Source organism: Mesitornis unicolor, unplaced genomic scaffold (assembly GCF_000695765.1).
Source record: "Mesitornis unicolor isolate BGI_N332 unplaced genomic scaffold, ASM69576v1 scaffold9714, whole genome shotgun sequence".
NCBI lineage: Eukaryota > Metazoa > Chordata > Aves > Mesitornithiformes > Mesitornithidae > Mesitornis > Mesitornis unicolor.
The window spans coordinates 77,455-105,074 of record NW_010182075.1 but is presented as its reverse complement, the minus strand read 5'-3'; the positions used below and the strand labels follow the sequence as shown (position 1 = coordinate 105,074).

Sequence of the window (27,620 nt, the reverse complement as noted above, 5' to 3'; positions counted from 1 at the left end):
AGTCCAATTCTCATCAGCAGCATGAATTAGGTTTTGATCATGGTTGGTTTTAGGCTTCTTAGTTGATTTGGCTTTCTTTAATACAGGCTGGAAACCAGAGGAATCATCACATGCCACTTTTTGAGGCGTGTGTTGTAGGGAGTGCTGCTATTATCTGACTTTGTGCTAAAGAACAGCAAAGGATTCGAGTCTCATTTTATTATTGTGAGAGCATATAAGCCCTTTGCGGCTGAATAAAAGGCCACATACTTTCTTTACTAGCAGAGAAGCAAGACTGAAGAACTATTTGAAATAACTCTTGAGAGGAAATTTGTGTCTGGGAGAAGGAGGGAATAGAAAAACCAAATTAAGCATCCTAGAGCACTGAGATTTCTTCTTCATCGTTTTCCTTTCTGAGCTTGTGCTTCTGCATAATCTCTAGCAATGTTTTGTCCCTGAACTCTGAACTGCCTGAACCCCGCTCTCTTTCACTCTTGGTTGAAGGACTCCTTATTCTTTTTGGGGAGGTAAAAAGGCAAAAAACACTACACTTCCACCTAACCTATCTGTGGGTTTTATTTCTTTCTATAACCTGGTGGCTTGGAGGATGTTAATGATATGGAAATGCAGGTGTATGCAGACATCTTTCTTTTTTTTTGCCATCCTTTCACAGACTGCCACTGCACCAAATGTTTCTATTGGCTTGTAGACCAGTGACTGCAAATAACACAGAAATGAGGAAACCTTTAATTCTCTCTTAGTGAGCCAAAGGCAACAGACATTCACTTTGTGAAGAGCTGTGCTGTGATTTTTCCTCATCTCCCAGCTGTTTGAGTTGTCCTTCTGCAAGATGTTACTGCTCAGCCCTTCCAGTAGAAGGGGTTCTCAGTGCTCTACTCCAAGTCAGATATTATTTCAGCCTGCTGATGCAAATGTTTTAGATAGCCTGTCTGGTTTAGCCCTAAATGGATTAGGTGTGCTAATAGAAATCCCTTTCCTTGCAAAGCTGTGATGACAAGTGAACCCCGGCAGGGTGATATGCAACTACAGAGGTAGCAACTTCAGTTCAGTGTGGTCAGGTATGGAGGAAAATGTCTAAACATAACCTGGTAACCCTGAATATACATCTATATGGGGACATAAATCCCCAGATATACGTCCTGTCACGTCCCCCACACATTATTGGCAGAACACATAGGCTTTCCCACCCTAAAAAACCTTTACTTGCAGACAGAAAAGACCTGCAATTCTGAACTGCAACAGTATGAATGGTTTGAGCTGTTCATCTGTTTAGTGCAAATTAATGTTTGCAAGTTTTGTTCCCCAGAGCAGAGGAAGGTAGAATTGTCAACAAAGCATGTTTTGTTGACCTAGATTTTTATTTTCATGATAAATCAACATACTTTCCTCTGTTCTTTTGATGTTCCAGACCCAGACTTTTTGTTCTGTATCTCCGCTAGATTTAGGATTTATTTTGATAGATTGTAATTTTAAGCTCTCACAGAAAGTCTTCATCCATTTTGTATTGTTTCATGCTTCTTTACACTATAAATTGTTTCACGAAGGTGCTATTTTTTTTGCTTTGTGCTTGTACAACACTTTGTCTGACGTGAACTCCAGTCTCACTTGGAACATCTTGTTCCCGTGGTGGTAGAAGTTGTGAATGATATATGCACACACATTTAATTTTCTTAAAACAGGGTGTGACTGGACCAGCAGGGCCCCCAGGTCCAAGAGGCTTGCCAGGAAATGTGGTATGTATGCACTAGTGTATTTGTTTTCTCATCTGTGCCCTGATTTCTCTATTTAATGAATTTAGTTTACCCTTCCATGGTGTTTCCTATCAGGTTCAAAAGGCTGTGTTTCATCACACAATTTTAATGGTTGAACTGAAAGATCTGAAGGCACCTGGGAATGGTGTATCAGTGAAACATATTCTTGTATTCATTTGTAGCAAGAGGGAGGCATGGAGCTGCTTCATTTCTCACCAAATTGTCACAAGAAATTTTTGCTGCCAGCTCTTCAAGTGAAAAATTGCAGTGTTTATTTTTTCTCTGGTTTTGTTTCCTTCGCCTCATTTTTACTCGTCCTTTCCTTTTGAAAACATCACTTCTTGATATAAAAATCCTACAATCAGAGCTTTAAAATCAATACAGTGTCCTCCTTACCTCGCTAGATGTTCATCACCAGTATTAAGTTGTGCATGACAGAGCTTTTCATTTTTCCAAAAAAACCTTTGGACTAACTTTACTCCCTGTCCCATCAGTATAATTTTCTTTCTAGTGCCTAGATTTTATCTGGGTTTACAAGTGAAAAACAGCACTTAGACCCCATGTGATAATGTATTCAGACACAGTGGTTTAGGACAGAGGGCTCTTTAAGGCAGAGTTTATCCAAGAAATCTTAAATTGCCTTGCTACTAATTGTTAAGATACATTTGATTTAATTGTATTGATGTAGCAATTTAATTTCAAACTGAAAGATGATATTGAAAATTAAGATCTTTTCCAATTTCATATTACCTATAAAAGCTAATATAGTTAGGAATAATTTTTACTGGTGCAAAAAGTAAAATAATTATTACATCCATCCTGTGAGGAAGTCAATCCAATCTTACTGGTGCCAAGACATCATTTCACATCTTAAAATGGAGTACCACTCTATAATGTGTTTTGGTGAGTGAGGAAGTTGAAGTATTTAATTTGGAGCTCTAAATCATCTATATTTTGACAGGGCAATCCTTTAAAATCTGCCAAGACATGAGAAGGATTGAAAACTGAAATAGTGGGTAAAATGAACATAGCTATGTTTCCAATGTATAGCTTTGGAGAGCAGTAGCCATAGAAAATTAATACTGTGAGACTTTTGGCTTCTTTGATACAGAGGTGGTGATTGGGGGTTTGTTGGTAATGGATTAGGAACTGCTGAGGATTTCACAGAGTGAAAAAAAATAGTTATTGGTAGAAATAGAATGAACAAATCTGGGATTAGCTCAATTTCTGCTTTTGCTGTTCAGCTTTTTTTTATATTGAAAATAAAATAAAAACTCCTTTAAGCACTTGGTACACAGCTCTCTGTGGTGTTCTCTGGATTACAGGTTGTCTGTACTGGGAAATGTAAAACTGATACTATCCTTGAGATAGTTTGTACTGACCCTACAAGTTTTTGGATCAAATACTGCCTGAAAAGAAAGTTTTAAGCTTCAAAGTTCTTTTCTCTCTAGGGTGTGCCTGGAGGCCCTGGACTACCAGGAAAGCAGGGAGAAAAGGGGGAAAGGGTGAGTTTGTTGTTTCATTAATTTATTTATATTCTTCTTGGGCATTTAAAGTAATCAAGGACAGAAGAAGACTGAAAGGGGAAAAGATTCTGTAAGGTTGTGGACCTATGAGCACACATGAGCTCATTAGATCGTCTTGTCTGACCTCTTCCATTACACATGCAGTGAGGCTTTTCTTATGTTGCATAGTGCCCAGCATGCTGGAGTCCTGGAGCAGTCCTTTCAGTCAAATCGTTTTACAGATTAATGGTATCTACCTCAGGGTCATGTATGGACCAAGGACTCTCTCATATAGCTGGTTCCCAAAACATTTTGAAGTCTCATTTTACTTTCCTTAAGGAAAATTACAAATGCCTTGAGATTACTGAAGGAAAAAGAGATCCTCCTTTAAAGAGGTTTTCCTAGGATACCAAGAGAAATTCAAATGTGAAGGCTAGAAAAAACACATATCTTTCAATCCTAGTGAAAGACCTGAGACCAAAATGGTCTTTAGTGTGCTGCTAAGGGGTTTTCTGGATTGTCTTTTACAGGGTGATCCTGGAAAAGAAGGAAAAGTGGGTTTGCCTGGGCCAGCTGGTGAGCCAGGACCTGCTGGAGAGCCGGGTTTGCCTGGTAAGGGTAAAGATGGAGAACAGGTAAGTATGGCTGGTACTGAGTACCCTGCGCTTGAGTAGTTCAGTGTGAGGTAGATGAGCATGACTTCTGCAGGAGAATGTTGGATTTTGGGTACAGTTAGGCTTCATTGTCACAAGTGCTCACAGGCTGCCTACTGAAGCCATGAAAGGCCTGGTTGTGCTAAATGCTGCAGATCACAGTGCTGTACCCAAAAAGGCAAAGAGAACTGAAGCTGTACTTCTGAACATTAAGCAGCCTTCAGTGTGCCATGGTGGCCATTGAAAATGGAGACCTCCACAAGGAGTAACCATTGTCCTTATGACCAGTATGAAAAGGCTTAGTTTGATATTAAGAAGTTCCCTAAAAGCATTTAATTCTAGCCAAATTAGCAGATTATTTAATTTGCTTACATGCAATCAGTAGAAGATGACCTTTAAGGGTCCCTTCCAACCCAAACTGCTCTATGATTCTAAGGAGGGTGGGGGTGGGGATGCTTGCAGCCTTGACTGTCTCAAAGTCCAGGCTCCTGTTTGGCTGCATGGTAACTGTTTTGTTGTTTTGGGTCTGTCACTGTAGGGACAAAGAGGCCCACCAGGCTTGCCGGGACCCTTTGGACATAAGGTGAGCATGGGCTTTATTGTGGACTGCTTCTCTCCATTGCTGGAACTGGAGAAAAAGTTATGGTGAAAATGTGGTCTGTTTTTCACTGGAAAAACAGAGTTTGTGAAGCTTTCACTCAAAAATGCACTTCTAGCCTTTCAGGAAGTTCCTTTCTTTATTATTCCAAAATATCTGTAGATGTAAATACTAAGATATGGATTCATTATGTTCACGTTCCTTTTTTAAAAATTTCTTCCAGCATTATGTGGATTCAACACAAACTAAGGACTAGAGGCACGCTTTTTAGAGAAACTGTGACTGGGGACCTTTAATCCATACAGCAAGAGAGACTTTGCATAGCTAAAGGATAACCTAGTCTTGAGATTGCCTGTCAGCCCCTCAAAGAGCAGTCCTCCATAGCACTCATTTCCTTCACCTCTCTCAAGAAGGATATGAATTATTTTCCAATGGGACCAGATAGTCCTGGTTTGCCCTCCTGTTTTGTAGTTAAGGCTAAGACTAGCTAACCGGTTATGTAAATGACACTAATTTCAGCTGAAAATAGCATTTATTCCCTCATAAGTACACAATCGATAGAAAAAGGAATAGAACAGCAAAAACATTTGCTTCTGGGACCATCTGAATTGTGCTTGAATCTTCGACCAGATATGTCAGAAATTCTCCTCTTTGAAATGACTGTGTCCTGATCTGGATTGGAAAAAACTAGAATGTTGAAACAGATTCTGTAAATGATGTAAGTAGGAATACAGCAGTATGACACTAGATCCATATAGGTCCCATATTTTTGAAAACCAAACCAAACTGCTAGGAAGTGTTTTCTTTAGGTTTTGCCAGATTCTGTATAAATGCGTTGTAGTCTCTTGTATATATCTTTGACAGCTCAGAACACACACACCATAATAGACTGGGAAATAATAGAAAAGTAAAAAAAAAAAACCACTGAAAGAAATCTCATGAAATATTCTATTCTTTTACAACACAAGACGGTAAGGACCTTAATTGTGCATAGGAAAATACTATTAAACTTTTTGTATTGAAATTATGTTCTTGAATAAAAGAACAGATAAGAGATCTGCCAGAGTGTTTGAACTAATCAGAACACATTTTCTCTCACTGTCCTTGCATTATTGTTTCTTTGTAACGTAAGATTAGTTTAAGAAAAAAGAAAGAAAGGGAAAAAGGCAATAATGCAGACTGAATTTTGGGTGAGCAGAATCCATAGGTAACAATTTTTCTATCCTGCTTCTATGTAGCTGGAAATAGGGTAATAATAAATATCAGAAATAAGATTCATTGTTGCAAGTCTACTGCCAATGTGAGACTGAATCTCACAGCTGCAATACAATCCATAAATCTCTTATTTGATATTTCCCTATAGCAAGAGAACAGACATTAAATTTAAGTATTGCAGCCGAATTCTTTCTTAACTCTCTGCCTACAATGCCCATTAAACAATGTTAAGTATTTGTCTGTGCTCTGCAGGTTTTACTGTTGAAAATCCTGTTTTCTACAAGAGAAGTCTCTCCTTTTGTAGTATAGTCCCCTAGAGACAGTTGTAGAACTGCTGAATTTTTTTTTAAATAATCCTACACTTCTGTGAGTAAGTCTACGTTGGTAAAGGAAAGGAGAATATTAAGATGTAACCAAACATCCCTAATTCTGTCTTCCTTGGATAAATAATCTGTATTTAGCTATGTTTGCATGTTAGCCATCTACCATAGACACATAGAGAAAAAAAAGCGCATTATAGTGCTTAGTGTTTCCCTGAGCCAAGGAGAGTGCCTAATACCATGCAGGCCCCTGCAAACACTGAATGCTGTACACTAAAATAAATTAAAATACTTTTAGAGCCTGTGTTCCTGCTCAGTTATGTGATGTGGCACACACTGATGTTTTGTGAGTGCTCACAGAGGTGGTCTGGGACTCGTGAGAAGGAAGGGGACAGTTTTCATGGCATGGTGTGACCATAACTCTGCCATGTCCCCATGCTTCCGTGACCTGAAAATGTTCCTGCACAAGCGGGATCAGGTCAGGATGTATCAGTGTTACCTCGTGTTGTAAAACCTGATTGCATTTCAGCACATTTTCTACAATGCCTTTAAATTCCTTTGTTTCAGGGTGAGAGGGGAGCTCCTGGCCTCCCTGGACAGCCAGGAGACAGAGGTGTGCCAGGAATTGGGCTGGCTGGACCCCCCGTAAGTAGCAGATGCTGCTGCGACCTGTGACAAGGTGAAGCCATTGTCCCTGTAATTTTGCACAAAGGTTTAGCTGCACCTCATCCAGCTCTGCCCCAACCTCCTGCTTATCAGTTGTCCATGAGGTGTATCTTGGAGTCTGCTCTGTAAAGTTTGGGTTTCCATATTACTGGGGCTCAACCATTCCACTACTTGTCATGTACAGCCCTCTTGAGATGAGGGGGATTTGGGAGTAGCCCTGCTCAGAGTCCTTCAGATGTGCACTGGATTTGGGAGTGAAATAAGTTTAGGAGGAAGCAAACTTTATTCTTAGCTGTGATTGCTAGAGAACATCTGAGACCTTGCATTCTTTTGCAATCCCTTGTACACACCATGATGCTGTACCAATCATGGTCAATGCTTTGATGGTGTGGTTATCTAGGTATGTTTCCCAATTACTAGAGGAAATTACCTCAAAATGATAAGTCATTTTGCTGTGTAATACTGATTGACAAATCTAGCTTTCTGAGGTGTATCTCCACTTCATATTTGCTTTTACCATGCTGAATACAATGCAAGGTAAAGCGGACTGGGTTAGTCATGTTTCACACTGTGACTATGTCCTGGCCTTCATGGTCTTCACAGGGTTACCGATGACTGAAGGTTTGCTTGGTGTCATTTGTTATGATTTATCTAAGTAACAGTGATGTTCCTGCATTTCTTAACATTCAGTCATTAATACTAAAATTAAAATGAAGTAGTTAGCCTGTTTGAAAGTCACTAGGCTGTGGCTAGTTTTTAATTACTGAATTTCAGATTCAGTATAGGGGTAGATGAGTTCACATCTGCATCCTAATGTACACCAGATGACAAAATTATTCTTCACTGGAGCCTTAGCATCCACACATCCATGAACACAAATGACTAAGAACTTGTCTCCAATTGTAGACATCACTTGTCTCATCAGAAAATTACTTTTTTCTGTGTCATCATCATTTGACCACTGTCAGGATGAGTAGCCACCCACATTCCCAATTGATTTGTTTTCATTTATTTAATCTGCTTTATTAAATACTTTATTTTTAACAACTATTTTGATGGTGTTCTCCACTGTAGATTCAGCATAACCTCAGCTCCAGTGCAAAGACTCTGGAATTTGAAAAAATACTGTATAACCGTGGACCCATCAGGCTTTCACAAAGACTGAGTCTCAGAGAAAAAAAATAGAATAAAATCAGTGGAGCTGCTTCAGTGCATATTACACACTGAATTAAAGGTGTCAGCCTATACCCTTTTCAGCAATGTGACAAAATTTTGTGTATAATACTTTCAGCTTCAGAGCCGAAAGCCAGCAACTCATTTTAATTGGAGTCCTCACTCTGTTTCCTCCTGTGCCCTTAACCTCTCTTGGGCTTTGCTCTCTGCATAAAAGTTATATATAGATAAGGACATTTTTTACTTTGTCTGACAAAGTACTGAGTTAGTATTTACATAACACTGAGCCATAAACTGAGTATTAGCAGAGTGTGTTCTTCCCAACTCAGCCATAAGCAGAAAAGGAGACTGCTTGGAGAAATGGGGTGAATTCACCCACTTATTCTGAAGTTGCCTAATGGACATGTGAGCTGCATAAGTAGAAGAGTTTTGCTCTTGCTCTGCCTTGCGCTGTTCATATTATTGTGGCTTCAGAATTACTTATTTAGCCTTTGCTTGAGCAGAGCATGAATGCATCTTGCATGGAGGACTGTATGAGGATTAGTGAATTTTAGTATGAGAATTAGTGAATTAATGTGCCCGAAAGAGAAATCAGAGGAGGAGGAGTCATGGTGTGAGCCAACATTTTCGAACACAGCCCCAGAGATGTGAGGTCAAGCCTTGTTTTGGGTGTGTTTGGAATGCCAGATCAACTCATCCATGCTGGATATGGGTACTGCATCACTTTTGTGGTATTCCTATAGAAGTGGATATCCTGTAGTGCCTCACTCTACTCAGTTGCACCTTTTAAAGTTGCATCCCCAAACAAGGAACATGGTCTAGTGGTGGACTTAGGGCTAGTTTGATGGTTGGATTCAATGATCTTAAAGGTCTTTTCCAACTGAAACCATTCTATGATTCTAAATAGCACATGCAAGCGCACTGGACTCCCTGCTTTGACCTCATTTAAAGAGCACACGGATCCCAAGCATGTTCTTGTGTTAGAGGTAGCTGAATGCAGTGGTCTTCAGGACCGAGAGGAGTTGTCCTTTCCCAGCCCAACAGATGCAAAGGTGCTGTGGTTCTGTGTCCCCAGGTCCAGGCAGTAGTGAGGCTGATCATCCATTGCCAACGGGCACACAATGCACACATGTGTTGTGGCCACACAGACCAGTGCAGAGAATAATGCCTTTGTCAACACCCATATAAACCAAAACACTCTCAGAAACATGGGCAAGGATGTCTCGATCCTGCTGCTTCTTTCTGGCTGATAAGGTTTGAAGGCCTCTGTTGGACTATATACATGAAATGTGGATCTTTCTAGCAGGTGGTTGTGGACACCCACTCTACAGGCTTTTGCACCTCAGTGTCCTCCAGTTCCTGGCACCCAGACCTCTCCTCACCAGCTCATCCGACTTGAAGCTCACTAAAATTCAACCGCATGAGCTCAGATTCACAAGCCCACACATATCGAATAGTGTTACAAGCAGGATTTAAAGAGAATATAGTAAATGAGGTTATATCAGGCTGGTGGCCAGTCACCAGTGGGTATCCCCAGGGCTTGATTTTAGGGGCAATGCTCTTCAATGTTCTTATAAAAGATCTGGACACAGGAATCAAATGTACATTAAGTAATTTTGCTGATGATACTAAACTGAGAGGAGCTGTGGACTCCTTTGAGGGCACAGAGGCCTTACAGAGAGCTCTGGATGGACTAGAGAGCTGGGCAATCACCAGTCGTATGAAATTCAGCAAGAGCAAGTGAAGGATTCTCCACCTGGGATGGAGTAATCCTGGTTACACACACAAAAGCTGACCCCTCTGGTCCCTTTTTCTCAACTTTTTTTTTTTTTTAACACTTTTTCCTTCATGTCCCACCTCAGTTTCTTCCTTACTCTGCCTTTGATCCTTCCCCTAAACATCCTGCTGTGAGTATTACACACTCCAACAATGTCTGTGTGAGCAACCTGTCAGACTTCCTCCTTTTCTTCACCCTTTCTTCTCCAGTTTTTGTTATCTTGGTGCTTCAGGACCCACCCTCATCAGCCAAGGTGGGGTGCTGTTAATTTTAAGTATTTTGATTGCTCTGTCTTTTCTGTTGGCAGGGCCCTGTTGGACCCCCAGGAGACAAAGGGTCACTGGTACAGTATGTCTTTCTAACTACACCCAGATTTTATGGGGAGGGGACAACCACGTTAATTGTTTTTCTACCAGTGATTTCATGAAAGCATGTTTAATTAGTTTCTTTTTGCCCAAGGATGGTAGCGTCACAGAGTGGCTGAAACTCCGAAGGGGATTTTCTTCCTTCATTATCTGCTACTTGTCTGCTATATTGAATTGTGAGAAAGAGTTGATGGAGACTCTTGGCATGGTGACAACTTTTCCTTACCTGTCAATAGTTCTACAAAAGAAAGAACGGGTCACTTGTTTAACCCTTCATTCAAGAAAAGTAATTAAATGCAATTTATTGAAGGAACACTGCTATGGCTTATAGCCAAGTCCTCTAAGATTTAAAATAATCCAATTTTAAGCATTTTTCCTATTTAAATCACACAGAAAACCCTGCATTTTGGTATTCACCAAACACGCTTAGTTCCTCAACATGCAGTTGGAAGATGCAAACCATTGAAGTGAAACACAGCTGTGTACCATGGTCACAGTATACACTGAGAATGCATTAATTTCCAGCATGACAGCCAGTCCTAGCCAGTGTACCATCGTGGCACTGAGGAGCTGGACCCTCTTTTCCCCTCTACAGTCCTGTGCTCAGTCATATTTTCTCCTTGCTCATAAACTCACCTACTTTAAAGAGTCATTATTACCTTTCCAATCAAGGTATGTGAGGCTTGACATTAGTGATGCTTATAAAGTCCCTTGAGGAACAGAAATGACTGATATTGTGATAGTGCAATGTGAGATTTATTATTTTTTTTCTTAAACTTTCTCATAGGTGTTTAACTGCTAGTTATATTTTTCCCGATAACTATTGGGTTGAGAATGTCTTCTCTTTAGCGAAGAAGTGCCTGTTCACATTAGTGGGTTTGTCTTTTCTCTTCCTACCAGGGTCCCCGTGGTGTACCTGGTATCCCTGGACCACAGGGGCCTCCTGGCCAGGATGTAAGTAAAATAAAAGTGTAAGTGCTCAAGAAATTTGTCAATGCTCTAATATGTTTTCCCTAAAAAATGTGCTGATACTCAACTGCAGTGTTACTAGGATGGTCCAAGGAAGATGATTTGCAGAAGTGGAGCTCCTACGTGTTAGGATGTCAGGGGAAAAGGAAAATTAGACTAAGAGGTAACCTCTCAAGGAAAATGATGGACTTTACCCGTGAACCATTTGAAAATGATACTAGAGAAAGGACACGGCAGCATGCAGTGCGCAATGATCTCACACTGGACAAGTATGACTGTTAGGCTGTCTAGGAACTTCTTAGAAGCTGCTGAAATAAATTTCTATGAAAATGGGGCCACAGCTGTTAAAAAGCTCTTTGTGAGTTCATTTTGCTGCTGCTGCTGTGCATGAGAGATGACATTTTAACCTCTTGGTACGTTGCCCTCTCTCCTGCCATCTCAGTGGGTGAGTCATGTTGCTGAAGAATAGAGAGAAACGTGGCAGACTCCCAGCTGGAAAGCTGACCCCTCTTTTGCCTGGCTTTGTCACAGTGTTGAAACAGAAAGAGGAGATGGCTTGGTTTTTTCTCTGCTGGTCAGCCAGCTCTGTGATGTGGAAACTAGTCCTGGAGGAAAACCAGCAAGGGTGTTCTGAAGAGTTTGAAAGGTTTCATCTTTGGATTTGTGCCTCTTGAGGGAACACTGCAGGGAGAGGGTAGTGGCCTTCTGTAACTCTCCTCCTCAGCACTGTCTTATGATGGTGTCGTGTCTGAGATGGGTACCATTTTTCATTAAGTCCACAGCAAGCAGTTTTCAACCATGGTGTAACTTCATTGATATACATCAGCTGATCTGAACAGTGTAACTTCCTATGGGATGGATGGACTTGGTTGGACTTGATGATTGGACTTGGTGATCTTAAAGGTCTTTTCCAACTGAAACCATATTATGGGATGGGTGCCCTTTCTTGCAGTGTTTGAAGAAGCTCTTGTTTTCTTCCCACCTACTGTGCCACAAGATGTATTCTTCCACAGCCCACTATAGCAGAAATGATCCTTTGTCTCCATCACTGCATCCCTGAGCAGCCATAGGTTTGGGATTGACTGTGTCCTGCTGACTGCCCCTGTAGCTCCTCACCTCATCTCAGATGTCTGAGATTTTTAACCTAGAGGTTTTAAACAGGAGATAGGATAGATAGGTTTTTATTATAACTCTGTTGCATGAGGAGAGAGCTGGAGACAGCTTTTCTGAGTCTCTTTCAAATCAGTGTTGACTGGTCAGCTCATGGAGCCCTTACTTCTCTCCTTTTCCCAGCAGAAAATTACCCAAACAGAACCATTCCTTGTGGTACTTATAAAACACATCCTCTACTACACTAATTGTTTTAATTGCACACCATACATATCGTAGGAGGTCCCTGTATTCTTGTTGATCACCTATTAAATAATTCTACCTGTGTTTCAGGAAGTGCAAATGTAACTACATTTCTAACATTTCTTGGTATAACAGCAGGGATATCTATTTTGATAAGATCATGCATGTGCAGTTTCTTGATCTCCACTTTCATTTATGACTAGTACAAAGGATTTTTTTTGTTCTACTTTTGCACTCTTTTATATCAACGCATTATTCCTGTATTCTTTGATGCATGCCCATTTTTGTACTCTGTTGTGTTTAAACAGTATGTCATCAGTTAGGAAATCTCCAATTTGAATTGCTGATATGAATTTACCATATAATTCCCAAGCCATTCAGTGGCAATAGCCTTAATGACTCACCTCAATGTCTTGTCTTTTGCTGTCGCCTTTGCAAATATATTCCATGTTTTTTCCTGAGACTGAATAATCCTTTTAAATCACATTTACATACATTAGGTTATTCTCTGCATTATTTTTCCAGTTATAGACTCATTAGATGGTCTTGGAAGTGTGTTTGCTATATGTTGTTGCATTCCCTGATATTGCCAAACCAGATTTACAGTTGTATTTGGGGAGGTGGAAGAGTCAATATTTCTTTTGCAATAACTTTCACCAGAATTATCTGCCATAGGTGAATAGATCAGGCTACATTCTAGCTTCTTTCTAGTGCCCTAAAAGCATGTGCCATACTTTTTACAATAGCACTGCCCAGGGTCAGCTTTTGAACCATGTATTGTCAACTTGATCAAATATCAAGAGTTCTCAGAACAGTGTCTTGTTTTATTGAAATGTAGTTTTTGGAAATCCTTGTCCAGGTTTACAGGACGGTCATGCTGGTTGACTTTGTTCTGTTACTTTCAGTAAATAGCTTGGTGTTTATTTGTATGAAATGTCCTCTAGAGTTCACTATGCCCATAAATCCCTACAGATTCTCTTCTTCTGGGACAAAGCTGGCACATGTTGTTTTTGTCCTATGTACCTTACTTTCTTATCTTTAAATTTGATTTTTTTTTTTCTGATTAACTACAGCTCCAATTCTTAAATCCTGAAAAGTGTTTTCATAGGCTTTTTTGTGGGTTTTTTTTGTGGTTTCCTATAGTAGGACTAATTTCTTCCATAACTGGAGTACTACATATCATGCCTGCTTTCATGCCCTCAATTAGTTTAAATATTACTTACATTTGCTTATTTGTTTATGGTTTCCTCCTTATTTTCCCTTATTGCAATGAAAAAGATCCTTGACCAGATAAACCTACAGGAGCAGATGCTCTCCTCCCACATACCCTTACACTACACATTAAAGCATCCACTCTCCTTTTCCTGTCTGCTGGGGATCAAATGTTTCTGTTCAACACACCTACTTAGTTCCCTTAGATTAGAAAACAATCTGAATGAGTCATTCTCTTGTCTTACTATTAGCAGTGAGGACACCCATTTAATAGGCTCTTTCTGTATTTTGATTACGATAATTTTAATTAACATAAACCCTGAATTAATCACTTTTTAATTATGTTAATTATTTCTGATAACTAAGTTCCAGTATTACTGGGAAGTTAATCTTCCCCTGCATTTATGTTCATACTTAGGAAAACTTTGTGGATCCATACATTACTGCCATCGGATCAGAAAAGCAGAGTTTTCTGTTCTGGGGTTGGTTTTCCCATACAGCTAGAAGGGCAATTCCTTTGTGTTTGTTTTAGGGTACATACACCCCAAACAACAATACATTTATTAAACCTCCTATTGGCTTTTTATTTCTGGAATTTATAACCTATTTCAGCTATTATATGTCATGTTTAATTTTCAGTCTTGTAATGGCACACCCAGTATAAGCCCATGTGACTGTTTTCCTTATATATATTTTCTCTTGCTACTTTGGGCTCTCCTTCCAGTTGCCTGTTCCCTGATAATGCAAGACACTGAAGTGCCATCGTCCTATGTCTGGTTTGTTGGTTTCAGCTCAGTGAAGCATTCTTCAAAGGAGACTCTCTTCGCAGTCTTGCACCTTTCAACTCTTTGTCTTTTCCTGGGAATGCAGTGGTTTTCAGATTTGTCAGCCATAGCACATAGCTTAATTTCTTATCCTGGCTTATCTGCATCCTGTTAAAGACATCACCAGCTCCACATCACACAAGAAAATAGGTCCATCTCTTTTTGTCTCAAGGCAATCTGATAGCACGTGGGTATCACAGCCATGGTTAAATGTTTCCCAGGATTTCAATTTTAGTCCCTCCCTTCTTGTTTGTCTTTTCTCATAACTAAGAAGTCTTTTCCTATATTCCTCTTATATACTTTAAATGCTTGAATTCCACCACTAGTATTACGTCATGTTTCAGATCCCTAAGCAAAAGACTGCCAGTGAGTGTTATGGTAGAAATAGTTTATTGATGGCTATGTTAATAGTCAACATAAATGACATTTCTGCATTGTCTTTTCTGTGTTGCTTTCTGATCCACGGTGATCCTCATAGCTTTACATCACACTCCTTAAAGCAAGTGCTGTGTGAGTCTTCCTGAACAAAGTAGGTCTGGGAATATAAGATCTGTGTAATTGTTATTTAGGCAACCCTCTTCCAACTTGCAGAAGTGGTTGAAAACTACAGTGAAGAGGATGCCAAAAGCATGACCTGACAATTAGCATCTGTGAAAGAGAAGAGACTTTGAGAACATCCCACAATCTTCTAACAAACTCATTTCTGCCTTGGGGAAGAAGCAAAACAATAAATGGTTATAATGTTTCTTTATATCTACTCAATTACCCAGAAGAGTATTTGTGAGGCATTATGAGTTAAGAATCTCCTTCACATCTTATCTTCTCTTGGTTCTCACCTGGAGAAGGTTTAGTTCCTCAGGAAACAAGCTTTAATCCATGGACTTCAATACTACTTCAGTTCCACTTCAGTTCCACTTCAGTTCATGTTTAATATTCATCTATCAGAGAGTTAAGGTAACTGAAGGGTTGTTGTTCACTCAGAAGTGTTTAGTATGAATGTAGAAAAAGAACAATCAGTTTATTTTCCCATTTTCTCTCTTCTCTAGCAAGAGGTAGGGTATTTAAGTTGTAAGTGTGATCATGGAATAAAATAATTCAAGTTTGCTCTATAGCTATAATGAGGGTATAGCAGGGTATCACAACTTTGCTTTGTGCATACACACAGTGCACTTAAGTCATTAATTCACCAGTACCCAACTCCACATTTGGTTGTCTGCACAAATAATACAGTGAACTGATTGGAGACAACAGACCAACCTGAGAGAAGGTGATTGACAGAACACCTCGTCCTCTTCCTACCAAAGCATTTGACTAGTTTTTAAAGGAACTTTCCAGATGGACGTTTTGGATAATCTCAGAGTCTAGGTAGTCCCTGCTGAGCCTAGACTGATTGGAAGACAGCACTTGTATCTTTAGTGTCTTGGTTAACATCCTGAGTGAGGAATCTGGCACCATCCCAGAGAGCTCCCCAGGTGGGTCCTGCTACAGAGTCAACAAAACTGAACACAGATGCCTTTAAATAGTCAGTAGAAACTGTTCCTGCAGATCCAAAGACTGTTCTGTAGGACAGCCTTTTGTATGTGCTAGGATAGTTGGATATTTCGTATGTACTTTAAGGTACTCAGTAGGGACAGAACATGCATACGCTTGAGTGATTACACAGGGTGACAGGCCAGCTGGATACAGGGATTTAGCAGAGGGTGATTTGGGGAAATCTCACCTAGTCCAACTTAAACCACCACTGCAAGGATGCTTGCAATGCAGATTTCTGTCACAATCTGAGCAGTGACCAACTGTACTGTTTAAAAGATTCAGTTTCCCAAGTAAGCATTACTTTATGAAAAGATTCAAAAAAATCAAGCTTTGTTTTGTCAAGGTTTGATGTTGGATTTTCTTAACAAAGGACTGACTTGCTAATGACAGACAAGAGATGGCCGCTGAGAGGAGGAGCATCGCTCCTATGGTTTTCCAAACCATGACTTCATGGACCTTAAAAGTCTAAGGATGCCGGTCATTTCTATGCCTTCATCTCATGAAAACTGATACCAACACACCCCTACAAACAAACAAACAAACAGGGTCATTGCTATTTCAGGTGCAAGGGACCTGTTTGCAAGGCTCATGCAAAGCAAGGTCTTGATTTTGCATGTTTCAAGTGTCTTCAGGGATTTAAAGCTTCATCCTTCACACTGTTGCGATTCAGTGTTTCCTGCGACCAGGAGACACCTAAAGCAGTTCCAGACTTTGTGTGACTCCAATGAATTTAACAGGATCATCCGGTAGATAAGTGAGATTTAGGAGAGGTTGAGAGGGAGTGATTAAGAGACGGCAAAAAATCAAGAGGGACAACTTCTAAAGTCAGAGATATTTAAAGGAGTTTATTGTTTGTCATGTGCATGGAGCAGTGGTGCTCAGTGACAGAAAGTGAAATGTGTGCTAGTCCAAAGCAGTCAGCAGAGTGTTACTGTATGATAATTGTCAGGGGGTTATTGTATGATAATTTCACAATTGTTTTTTTTCACTTGATCTGTAGGGTCTACCCGGAAATCCAGGGGAAAGAGGACCTCCTGGAAAACCAGTATGTAACTTCTCTTCTGTATTACATCTTCATTTTAACTTGGTTTCCACCTGTATACCTCATTTCAGTGCATTCCCACTGCTGCTCATCTCAGCATCTCTGGAAAAACACTAAGTGGTATGGACTCACTAAGTGAGTCCTGGGCAGCGCAAGGGAAACCAATGAAAGTTCAGGAATATTTCTTATACTTTGATGTCTTTTAAAATTGCCTGAGATAATGAATTTCTCATTCCACAGGGTTCCTCACCTCCGCTCTCTCCAGAGGACATAAATCTCTTAGTAAAGGTAATCAGCCTTGGAGGATGGTGGGAGTTTATCTCTGTGTTTGATTCCAACCTGACTAACACTCTGTGATGGGAAAGTTTGAGCTATGAGTGCAAAAGGTCCCTTTAAACACACTGTCAGAGCTTGAAACTAGCAGGTTTCATACTTGCACTGATATTGAGACACTAGAGCACATGCTGGAGACCAAAATCTAATACCTTTTGGCCGTCTCCAGCAGTGACATGACCTACAAAGATCTTTATAATATGGTGTATGTTTCAAACACTCTGAGACTTTTTTGGCTTTTTCCGAGACATGCTTTCCCAAGGCTAAATAAACATTGTCAAATTGTACTACTCAAAATAGAAAATGGAAACCATTTTAATAAAATGTCTGTTTTTTCATGGGTACCTTCAATAGTGACTGGAGGAGGTTTGAATTGGGGGTGCAAAGTAATTTTGCATAGTGAATCTAAAAGGATGGAGGTAATTAACCCCAGATGCACCCATGTTTCAAAAGCGATGACCTGTCTGTCTGCTTTTACTCTCCACGTAGAGAGCTGACTGGGAAGTGGGTCAGTATTTGAGAGGTGTTTACTGCAAAATCGTTACAGATTTACATGGGCTGAGTTGGGAGATTTTTAAGCAGTCTTGGGACATGGCAAGAAATCTTTTCTTATTGATTAAAAGAAACTAAAAAATTACCTGTTTAACTAACCCTATTAACAGAAGTACCCTTTTAAGATTGCTACTGTGAAATGCCTTTGTTGAAGATCTGTCTTTCTTTAGGAGCCAAATATTTTTCCAGAGAGCTTACTGCATGGTATAGTTTGGGATTTCTGACCAGGACAATAGCAAGGGACTGATTCTTGGGTACAGGATGTTACTTTGATGTTCCTCTATTTTCTTCCTTCGATTTTGTTATGATTAAACATACTCATATGTCTGGCATATTCTTTCTGTTTGGTACTTTTTGACTCTACACGTGGTACAGCCATATTTAAAGCATCACCCTGAGATCCCAGATTAAATTAGGGCTCTGTTCATCTGGAGGTCCCTTAAGCACTTAGATTGTAAGTAGATAGATATGCATGATGGGACTGAGGCTTAGAAACACAATTTTCCCCACAGTTTTGCAATGGCTCACTGACAGTGTTGGGTGTTGGAGCAAGGTTTCCCAACTCTCAGCTGGATGGTCTGTCTGTTGGGGTACACTGTCTCTTAAAAGGCAGAATTCACTCCCATTCTGCTGAAGGGAGTCCATCTTCGAAATGGAAATATCATACCCATAGTATTTAATTTCCTGAAGATGGTAGAAATGGAACGACTACTGAGGTGATGAAACTCAAAAGAGGTTTTGAAGGAGGGAGGTAGTAATTCTCCATGACAGAATTTGTTCAGGACACTGTGACATTCACTTGGTCTTCATGAACTCCATCAGATGAATTCTTGTCTGTGCTAGCTGCTGAAAAGTTTCCCTTGCAAAGCACCCTTTCTGACAGTGTGCTGCACCTGGTTTTTCCCTAGTAACCTGCCCTCTAGACTGTAACCCAATTCTTTCAGACTGGTGTCTGTCTTTCAGACAGTTTTCTAGTAGTGTCATACCTTCAAAACAAGGTTGTTCTTGCTAATCTTGCTTTGCAGTTGTCTGACCTCCCTATTGAGAAGAGCTTTTCCTTGGTTTCTTGATCCTGGATGATCAATTAGAACCTGTCCAACTACAACTGATAGGAAACTACCCATGGGAACGCATCTGAGCTCAGCTGCTGACCCTCACTCTGCTCCACACTGCCCTCACTTCAGTTCTGTGAGGCAAAGTAATCCAGATCCTCCCCAGCATGGTCAAACTGCAAAGGCCTACATGTTATATGAGTACTGTTATATGACGACCCACTGCTGCATTTGTAGTGGGTGTCTGCAGATGTCTTCAGTCCATTGATAATTCATTTCTGCATGTTCTCTCCTAGGATGTGTGCAGTGAGTGCCCTCCTGGCCCACCAGGACTCCCAGGAATCCCAGGTTTCAAAGGTGATAAAGGTCTCCGAGGACCACCAGGTAGAGACGGCCAGGATGGGAAAATGGTAAGATAGCTAGGGAAGTGACCATGCCTTGGATGTGGTGTAACCTTGTTTTTCTTATAAGATTTTTAGATGGTCTTTTTTTTTTCATCAACAACCTTGTGAATCCTTTATAGATGTCTGTGACAGAGTCAATGGACTAGATTTCAGCTGCTGCTATGACTATAGATAGCAAGGCCATCTCTGCCTTGCTTTTGGTGACATAAGTATCCTTGGATGACTTTCTGTGCCAGAAGGACTCAAGTAGTGGCACTTGTGTTTTTCCTTCCTGGCATGGTTTGAGCCTCTTAGAAGACATGAAAGAAGAAGTGGGTGAAGTGCTCCTTATTTCTGTAATTCAAAGCTCAGCATACTGGACCTGCTGGTTCCCAGAATAGTAAGGAATCTAGGAGCTGCAAAATATATCTTTTCCCATCCACCTTCTCCTCTATGGGAGACAACGAACAATCCTGAAGTGTGTTTTCAGTCATGCATATTGTTCAAAAGGAGAAATGACAGGGGTGCGTGAGTAAGAAAACAGAGAGCAGTGACTGAGCAGTGGGTGGGATACAGTGCTGGTTGATCAGTAATCACTACATGGATTTTCTGTTGGCTACAATGATTCATGAAAGGAAGAGCTAGGAGCAGCCACTGTTTCAAACACAAATTTTGCAGAGGCCTTGAAATAAAGGAGGGAACTTAACAGGTCTTAGTAAGTGTCACATACTGAAATTAATCCCTTACCCTTTTAGGTAGCCTGTAGAAAAAGTGACGATTTTCTGCTACACAGAGTTCCTGTATTATTCACATCCCTAGAACTCCTCTTCTAACATTCTCAGTTTCAATTTTCCTCCATCTGTTTTCTCCTGGTGGTTTTCTCTCTAGTTCTTTTAAGGGCATATAAGTGAGTGAAAAAGTCTGTGGTGTAACTGAGAATTTGTCTCATCTGTCCTTGGTGTGTTTTGATGCATCCCATCTGAACTGCAAAGAGGAATTTTGGAGAGGAAAATACAGTTTCTACAGTTGTTCCAGGAAACCAATCACTTTTGTAAAAGCCACATACAGAATATTATAGTAATTAACCAGAACCTTGCCCACACCTGTACCAGGTGGATCTCAGCAACATAGGTTCAAGGCTCATTCAGGAGGGAGCTTTCCTTGTACTAAATCCGTGTGTCGCACCCTGGTTATGGTTTCCTCTTGAGGTCTTGTGTTTCCAGCAGTGACCAGGGCTGATGCCAGTGAACAGATAGAACACAACCACAGAGGTTTCCTAAGGATTTGCTTGTTTGGGAAAGAGCCAATTGTAGCCTTACGGATTCATAATATGCTGATGAGCCTGTCTGATGACAAGCGTGGACAGGATGATGTCCGTGGGTGCAGTGTGTCCTGGAGGACAAAGCAGTCTGTAACACTGTGTGTAAAGGTAGCCCTCTCAACTCCATGCTTCTAGCAATGAGGCATCACTGTTGACATATGGTGCTTTTTTGATGTGCAAGAAACTAATGTTTACTTCTACCTCTTCTGCATTGCAGGGGGATACTGGTCCCAGAGGTCCTGCAGGCCCACCTGGGCCGCATGGCTCAAAGGTTGGTTGGTTTGCTTCAGTTGTCTAATGAAGACTTATCTGTGACTTGTTAGTACACTGGCTGAATCAGGATCTTGGTGACACCCATCTCTGTGTAAAGTGGTAGGACTGGTCTGTTGGATGGACCCTGTACTGGCAATTCACTGGAGTGCCATAGGCATGCAGAACTGCACAGCTCCCCGCATGAACACTGTTTTGCTTAAATACAGTCTCTTACCATCCCTTTATTCACACACACTCACACAAATGAAGGGGTAAATCCTTGATGTTGAATTTAATTTCATTGGGATTTTGATGAAAGAGAACAGCTTTACATTAAGTTTCAATCCAAACCAGGTGAGGAAGAAATTAAAACCTCAGCAGTAGCCACCTGGCATGTTCCTCTCCTGTTTGAATCCTATATGCTTGAATCACTTTAAATTAATGGTGATGCAATGGGCTGCTGGGCTCCAAATACGCTATCTGCCATGGTGGTTTTATCCACAGACTCTGAATGTTTTCTGAAACATGCTATAGGAAGAACTCCTTGTTTCAGCTATATGCTTCTGCCTAATGGTCTAGGGGCATAGGCTGATATAAAACTTCCAATGTCTGAAGGATTCCAATAATGTCACATTTCAAGCGCTTCCCATGAAGAGGTCTGTCACTGGTTTACTCACAATGCCCATGCCTGGTCGTAATCAAAACCTTTACAAATGTGAAACAAATCAAAACAAATCAATGAAAGGAGAGATAAGGTGATTTTGTGATGGACCACAATTATCTCCAGACTTCCCTGCATTGCTGATCTACTGTCTAAAATACCTTCTGCAATTTTAACATCTCTGTATTTGCACTTATTAAAGTGTAGGACAAGCTAATAGAGATTCATGAATTAATTTTAAATCTTGCAATTAAAAGTGTGGTGGAGAGAGCAGTAGAGTCTCAAAAGTAAATATAGGGTTGAACAAAATGAAAGTATGTTCCAGGATAAAATTTGCAAAAGAATTAGTAACCCATGACTGGCAGGAAAGTCACCCAGTCTGAGACATACCATATCTGCTGCTTTCTTATGTGCTATAAGAAAGCAGAGATTTGGGCATTAAAATTGAATGTTCAAAGGTAATTCTTCACATATATTTCTGGCTCCAACATTGGTAGTGAGAGTCTAGAGTTAAGAGAAGAGCAAGCAGAACTCAGTCCTTATTTATGAGTTTTATGCTCAAATTACCAAGTGTTTTATGATATAGGTCAAAAAGCTGATACAATGAAAAGCTGATACTGAATGTAAGTGACTTTCAATGGCTTTTTTTTTTCACTATCAGGGTGCTAAAGGAGACCGTGGCATGACTGGGGATACAGGAGAAAAAGGTGAACAGGTAAAAACAGTGTGTGCTTTCCAACAGTGTTGTCACTCTGATTGTTCCTTTATCAATAACTCCTATGATGTTGATTTAAAAATACCCTTCTCAGAGGAGGAAGATGGGAGCTCTTCATCACTGATAAACCTCAAATGGGCTATGCTGAAGAGTGGAGTTGTAGCAGTCCTTCACTGGCTTCCATCCCCATCTACAATAAAAACCTTCCCATATGATCTGTTTCCTCACCTCTGGATTGGATGCATTCGGTTCTCTGCATGACCCAACATTTAGTCATTTCCTCAGATAATGCTTAGGTGAGATCCACAAGGTTGCCTTTTGGCTGAAAAAGCCAGTGTTTGTCCTAGAAGATGAATGTAAGGATGACCTCTTTTAGAAGGGACTGAGATGTCACAGGAAAGAGGAGAATGGTCCAAATTAGAGGCAACTTTCGTAATTTTGCCAAGGGCTGAGTCAATAGTTTAAGGCACAAATCAGCACCTCTTCAATAAGATTTGTAGGATATTTTAAACAGGTTTGTTCTTCTGCCTGATCTCCTGCCTTGTACAATTCTGCAATATCTGTTCTCATCTCCCACTAGCACAGACTGAAGTATGTATTAGAAAAAGTACACCTGAAATCTAACTATGCTTATTTCTGAAGTGCATGCTTTGAAAACCAAGGTCTTACTTTAAAAAGCCATGGTTCCTCATTTCCTTATAACCAGCTCTCCATGTATTGTCTCATTTAGATGTTACCTCACAATGTTCAGTAACCAGTCAACTTCTATACAACTAAAGATGCGAATAATGCATTAAAAAACTTCTTTTTTGTTCTGCAGGGCCACCCTGGAATGCCCGGCTTCTCAGGAGCTCCTGGAAACCCTGGTCCACCTGTAAGTTCCTCTGTTCCAAAGAAGATGGTTCTCTATTTTCCTTGCTAATAAAGTTTATTACATATGGAAGAAAGGACCATTCCTACCTGTCTGTGCATTGCATTTGCATTTTCTAGTGGGTTCCTAATGGTCCCCTGAGTGTCATATTTTTCCCCACTGATGATAATTGCTATTTAATACATCAACAACTTTTCGCTTAATGCTTCGACTCACTCTGTAAATTGATGCTAGGCTTCAGTTGCTCTCTTTATGCAAAGCAATGATCATGAAAATTCTTCAGTAGTATGTGTATAGATGTTTTCTTATAGGTGGAATAAGTTGTCAGTCTAGAATCAGCAAATATAAGAAGGTTTTAATTCTCTACTCTCTCTCCAAATACAACTATTCTTCTTTGTATTTAAAAAGGAGCAACAGCGCAGAAGCAGAGCTGAAATAACTTGGCTCTCCTGCTTCTGATATCACCGCTTACACCCTCCAAGAGTTGGGACTTTTCCTGAGTGCAGGACTTTTCATTCCAAACTCATAGTCATCACCACTCATATTGCTGCTTACAGTGCAGTTTGGCCTTGCCGTGCTGAGGGTGTGTAGCTTTTGTCTGTTCTGGGGATCAGCGCGGTCTCTTCAAAGCTGAGTATACATTTCACTGACAAAATGACTGGAGGTACCAGGAAATAGGATTAGATTATAATTCTCTTTTCAGATGGTAGCAGTGCCTAAAAGATGCTGAATGCTTTGCCACTGGGACAACATGTGGATCTGCTCTGTGGGTCATTTACACTCCTGTGAGCACTATTTTAGGAGAAGCTAATAACACAGACTCATTTAATGTGTCTGTATTAACCTCATACTACCACAGCCATACGGTTATTCCAGGAGGATTAAAACTCTTAAAACTGTCCTATGAGACCCTCTGAATAGACTCACAGTCATAGAAAAAGTGCAAAGTAAAACTGAGCCTGTCACAGCAGAGCAAAATATGATGATTACCTAGATTTTTTTTTTCTTCAGCTTTTAGTGACTTTTTTCTCTGTCTGCATTCACTCATGGCTCCAGGATTTTGCCTGTCACAGAGTGTGCTCCAAACTGCTCCTATAACTTCTGTTCTTCAGATTTATTTTTGTCACAAGATTGGCTTTTTCCTATTTGCCCCTATTTTCCGAAGGAGGTACCAGGGACAAACTCAAATATTTGTTTCTGGCTTTGGAGGCTGATTGAATGTAGAGGTTGGCACTACTTTCCTGTGATGAATGAAGAAATGGTGGAATGAGTGCTGAACTGAGTGAAAACTTCAGTGTTGCCAGCTGTGGTAGGAAGTGTGTTGACAAATGTATAAATGCCTTAATCGCTCACACTGTTTCTGCTTTATTTTGTTTAGGGACCAGATGGGGCACCAGGACCAATAGGACCAGCAGGAAACCCAGGAGACATAGTAAGCTCTAAGCTGTGTGTTTCACCACCAGCTTCACCTGTATTTAGCTCTGTGAAGTAAAGCTGAGTGGTAACCCATGTAATGTCCTTTGAAAACTCCCCAAACTATTCAGCCTGTATCAACTCTACACCTGCAAGTAGGACCTCCACAAATGACCACAGATTACTCTGTTCTTGCAGTTTTGTTTACTCACTAAAAGAAATTCCAAATTAGCCAAAACATAAACCAGCCCATGGGACCTCTAAGGAGGTTTTTGTACCTCTTGTCTGTCTGTCCTTGCTGTTAACATCTCTAAGCCTCTAGAACACCATAATTAGACCTGTTAGGATGCTTCATGACCCAGACACTCAGCAATGCACTTCTCTTAACTACTTATTTGATAGGTATAAAATATAGATCTTCTACATCCCAGCTGGACATCTTATGTGGGAAGTTAAGGATTAAATATAATTAAATTTCAGAGAAAAATTACCAGTTGTTTCAGCAGTTTCTCCATCTGTATCAACTAATGACTAATACTGGATGTTTTATGTGAAAAGAAAGCTCTCCAGTTTAAACTAGACACTTGGAGACAAGTGGCTGGAAAGCTGCAGGCAGAAAAGGACCTGGAGGTCCTGGTGGACAGCAGGATGACCATGAGCCAGCAGTGTGCTCTTGTGGCCAAGAAGGCCAATGGCATCCTGGGGTGTATCAGAAGGGGTGGTTGTAGGTCGAGAGAGGTTCTCCTTCCTCTCTACTCTGCCCTGGTGAGACCACATCTGCAATATTGTGTTCAGTTCTCTGCCCCTCAGTTCAAGAAGGACAGGGAATTGCTTGAAAGAGTCCAACGCAGAACCACTAAGATGATGGAGGGAGTGGAGCATCTTCCTTATGAGGAGAGGCTGAGGGAGCTGGGTCTCTTTAGCTTGGAGAAGAGGAGACTGAGGGGTGACCTCATTCATGGTTATCAATTTGTAAAGGGTGAGTGTCAGGAGGAAGGAGCCAGGCTTTTCTCTCTGATAGCAAATGGCAGGACAAGGGGCAATGGGTGCAAGCTGAAGCATAGGAGGTTCCTTGTGAACATGAGGAAAAACCTTTTTACTGTGAGGGTGACAGAGCCCTGGACCAGGCTGCCCAGAGAGGCTGTGGAGTCTCCTTCTCTGCAGACATTCAAAACCCGCCTGGACGTGTTCCTTTGCAACCTAGTCTAGGTGATCCTGCTCTGGCAGGGGTTGGGTTTCGAGGTCCCTTCCAACTCCTAACATTCTGTGATTCTGTGAAACTAATAGGAATTCAAGGAAACCTCGTACACTGGGTGACATGCACTACAAGACCAGCTTCTCTCAGCTGTCCCTTGTAAAAATCTACATTTGATAAATCTTAATCTGATAGATGCATCTGAGGATCTCATCTGAGATGCAGTGTTTCTTCTTTCTTTCCAGGGTAAAGATGGCCTTCCAGGTCCACAGGGCCCACCAGGGTTGCCTGGACTTCCAGTGAGTGCAATTCAACTCCTTCTAATTAAATACATTAAACTGTTCATAAACACATTGGTGTGTAAAACAAAGAGGTGACATTTTTGAGGTGCTTTTAAAGCTATGCATGATCTGCAATGGTATCTCTCACGTTGATGCTATGTCCTTGGTCCAGGACAGTGTGAAAGCTGTATTTGATCGCTTTAAAGCTAAGTGTTGATTGTCAATATGAATCAGGTCTGTTCCTTATCTGCCTTCTCATTGGAAGAAATACTCTTATGCAGAGCACAAAAGTCAACAAAAAGCTCCAGTGTAAGGGGACCGAAATTCATAGACTGGAATACTGTCTTTATCTGAATCCACAGGTGAAATAATTCCTTTGCACTGCCTCAAGTTCAAGAACATCTTGGGCATAGACTCTTCTCTTCTGGAAAATGTATTAGTACAACATTTTGTATTTTTTTTTTAATCTGTCATAGGGATAGGGTCAGAGCTATTTCTAGTCTAAAGTAACATAGCTGAATGGAGATAATGGCATTGCAATGATTTACATCAGCTGTTTTTAGAATCTTGTTTTAGGACTATTGGAGTGCTCGCCTTGCTGAAAAGAAGGAAACCCCTTAGACTTCCCATATTGGATGGGGAAACAGTTAATGCTGTTACAGTGGTGTGACAAGCAGAGGTTTATGGCTGAGCTATAGAAAGAGGGCGGTTTTTCAAGGATTAGACAAACTTAATTATGCCCTGATTAAGCAAAATCATCACTGTGAAACTCAGACTGGCAAAAACCACACCAATCTTCCCTTTTGACTCCTTCTTTATACCCTGTTTTGCATTTCATTTACAGGGTATAGCTGGGAATGACGGCAAAGATGGCAAGCCAGGATCTCTTGGGGAACCGGTAATGTAATTTAAAACTGTTTCGTTCAGGCAATCAGAGCCTGCATCCAGTTATTGCTTTTGGAGCTGCCTATCCATAGGCTCCTTAGGGGGGCAGGGAGCCTGTTTGCACATCTTTTTTTAATGCCAGAAGGACTATACTGTCTTGAGCAATTTATAAGTGTCACACACTAGCAATCTTGAAAAGAAACTGGGTTCTTTTACTTTTACAGCTACCATAAATACACTAAAACTTAGTGATTCGACTTTTACAACTGCCGTAAATATTGCAGAGAAAGAAGGTTGTCTTGTAACATTAAAGCTAGTGATCCACTTTTTAGGTAGAAGATAATGGGGCATAAAAGGTTTAGAGGAGGTGTCTTTAAAGAAGCCTTTTCTGGATTGCTCCATGACAGTTCTGTTGTTCAGGATTAGAGGGTTCACATTTAATTTTCTTTACTTAGTCTGTATTTGCTTTTGTTGAGGGAAAAAAGCTGAGCCATGAAGTTGCCAAGAAAATGGAAATGTTAATAAATTGGGCAGTGAATGTTATTCCTTGCAACTGTGTTTGTTACATGAAGAATGTGCTTCCAGTATCTGCCGCTGCCAGCTTCTTTCTGTGACTTGTGCGATGGGACTTGGTGGTTTTGTGATGAGCCAAGTCTCCCGTCATTAGGATGACTGGTGTACGGAGCAGTGCTTGTCACAGCAGCTGTAGACGATTGTGTGCTTGCTTCAGAACACCTGGTTTCTATATGC

The 27,620-nt window shown here is 40.7% G+C and overlaps 1 protein-coding gene across 1 annotated transcript in view; it reads left to right on the top strand.

Moving 5' to 3' along the window:
• The window catches only part of COL22A1 (collagen, type XXII, alpha 1), a gene marked incomplete at its 5' end in the record, with an annotated part of 153,143 nt that overhangs the window by 108,719 nt on the left and 16,804 nt on the right, over nt 1–27,620 (top strand). Inside the window, 16 exons of the mRNA XM_010183650.1 lie at nt 1,680–1,733; nt 3,203–3,256; nt 3,787–3,891; nt 4,448–4,492; nt 6,610–6,687; nt 9,966–10,001; nt 10,924–10,977; nt 16,915–16,959; nt 17,197–17,244; nt 19,190–19,303; nt 20,815–20,868; nt 22,172–22,225; nt 23,046–23,099; nt 24,475–24,528; nt 25,950–26,003; nt 26,830–26,883. Of these exons, the coding sequence (XP_010181952.1) occupies nt 1,680–1,733; nt 3,203–3,256; nt 3,787–3,891; nt 4,448–4,492; nt 6,610–6,687; nt 9,966–10,001; nt 10,924–10,977; nt 16,915–16,959; nt 17,197–17,244; nt 19,190–19,303; nt 20,815–20,868; nt 22,172–22,225; nt 23,046–23,099; nt 24,475–24,528; nt 25,950–26,003; nt 26,830–26,883 (957 nt within the window). The remainder of the gene's footprint in view (nt 1–1,679; nt 1,734–3,202; nt 3,257–3,786; nt 3,892–4,447; nt 4,493–6,609; nt 6,688–9,965; nt 10,002–10,923; nt 10,978–16,914; nt 16,960–17,196; nt 17,245–19,189; nt 19,304–20,814; nt 20,869–22,171; nt 22,226–23,045; nt 23,100–24,474; nt 24,529–25,949; nt 26,004–26,829; nt 26,884–27,620) is intronic.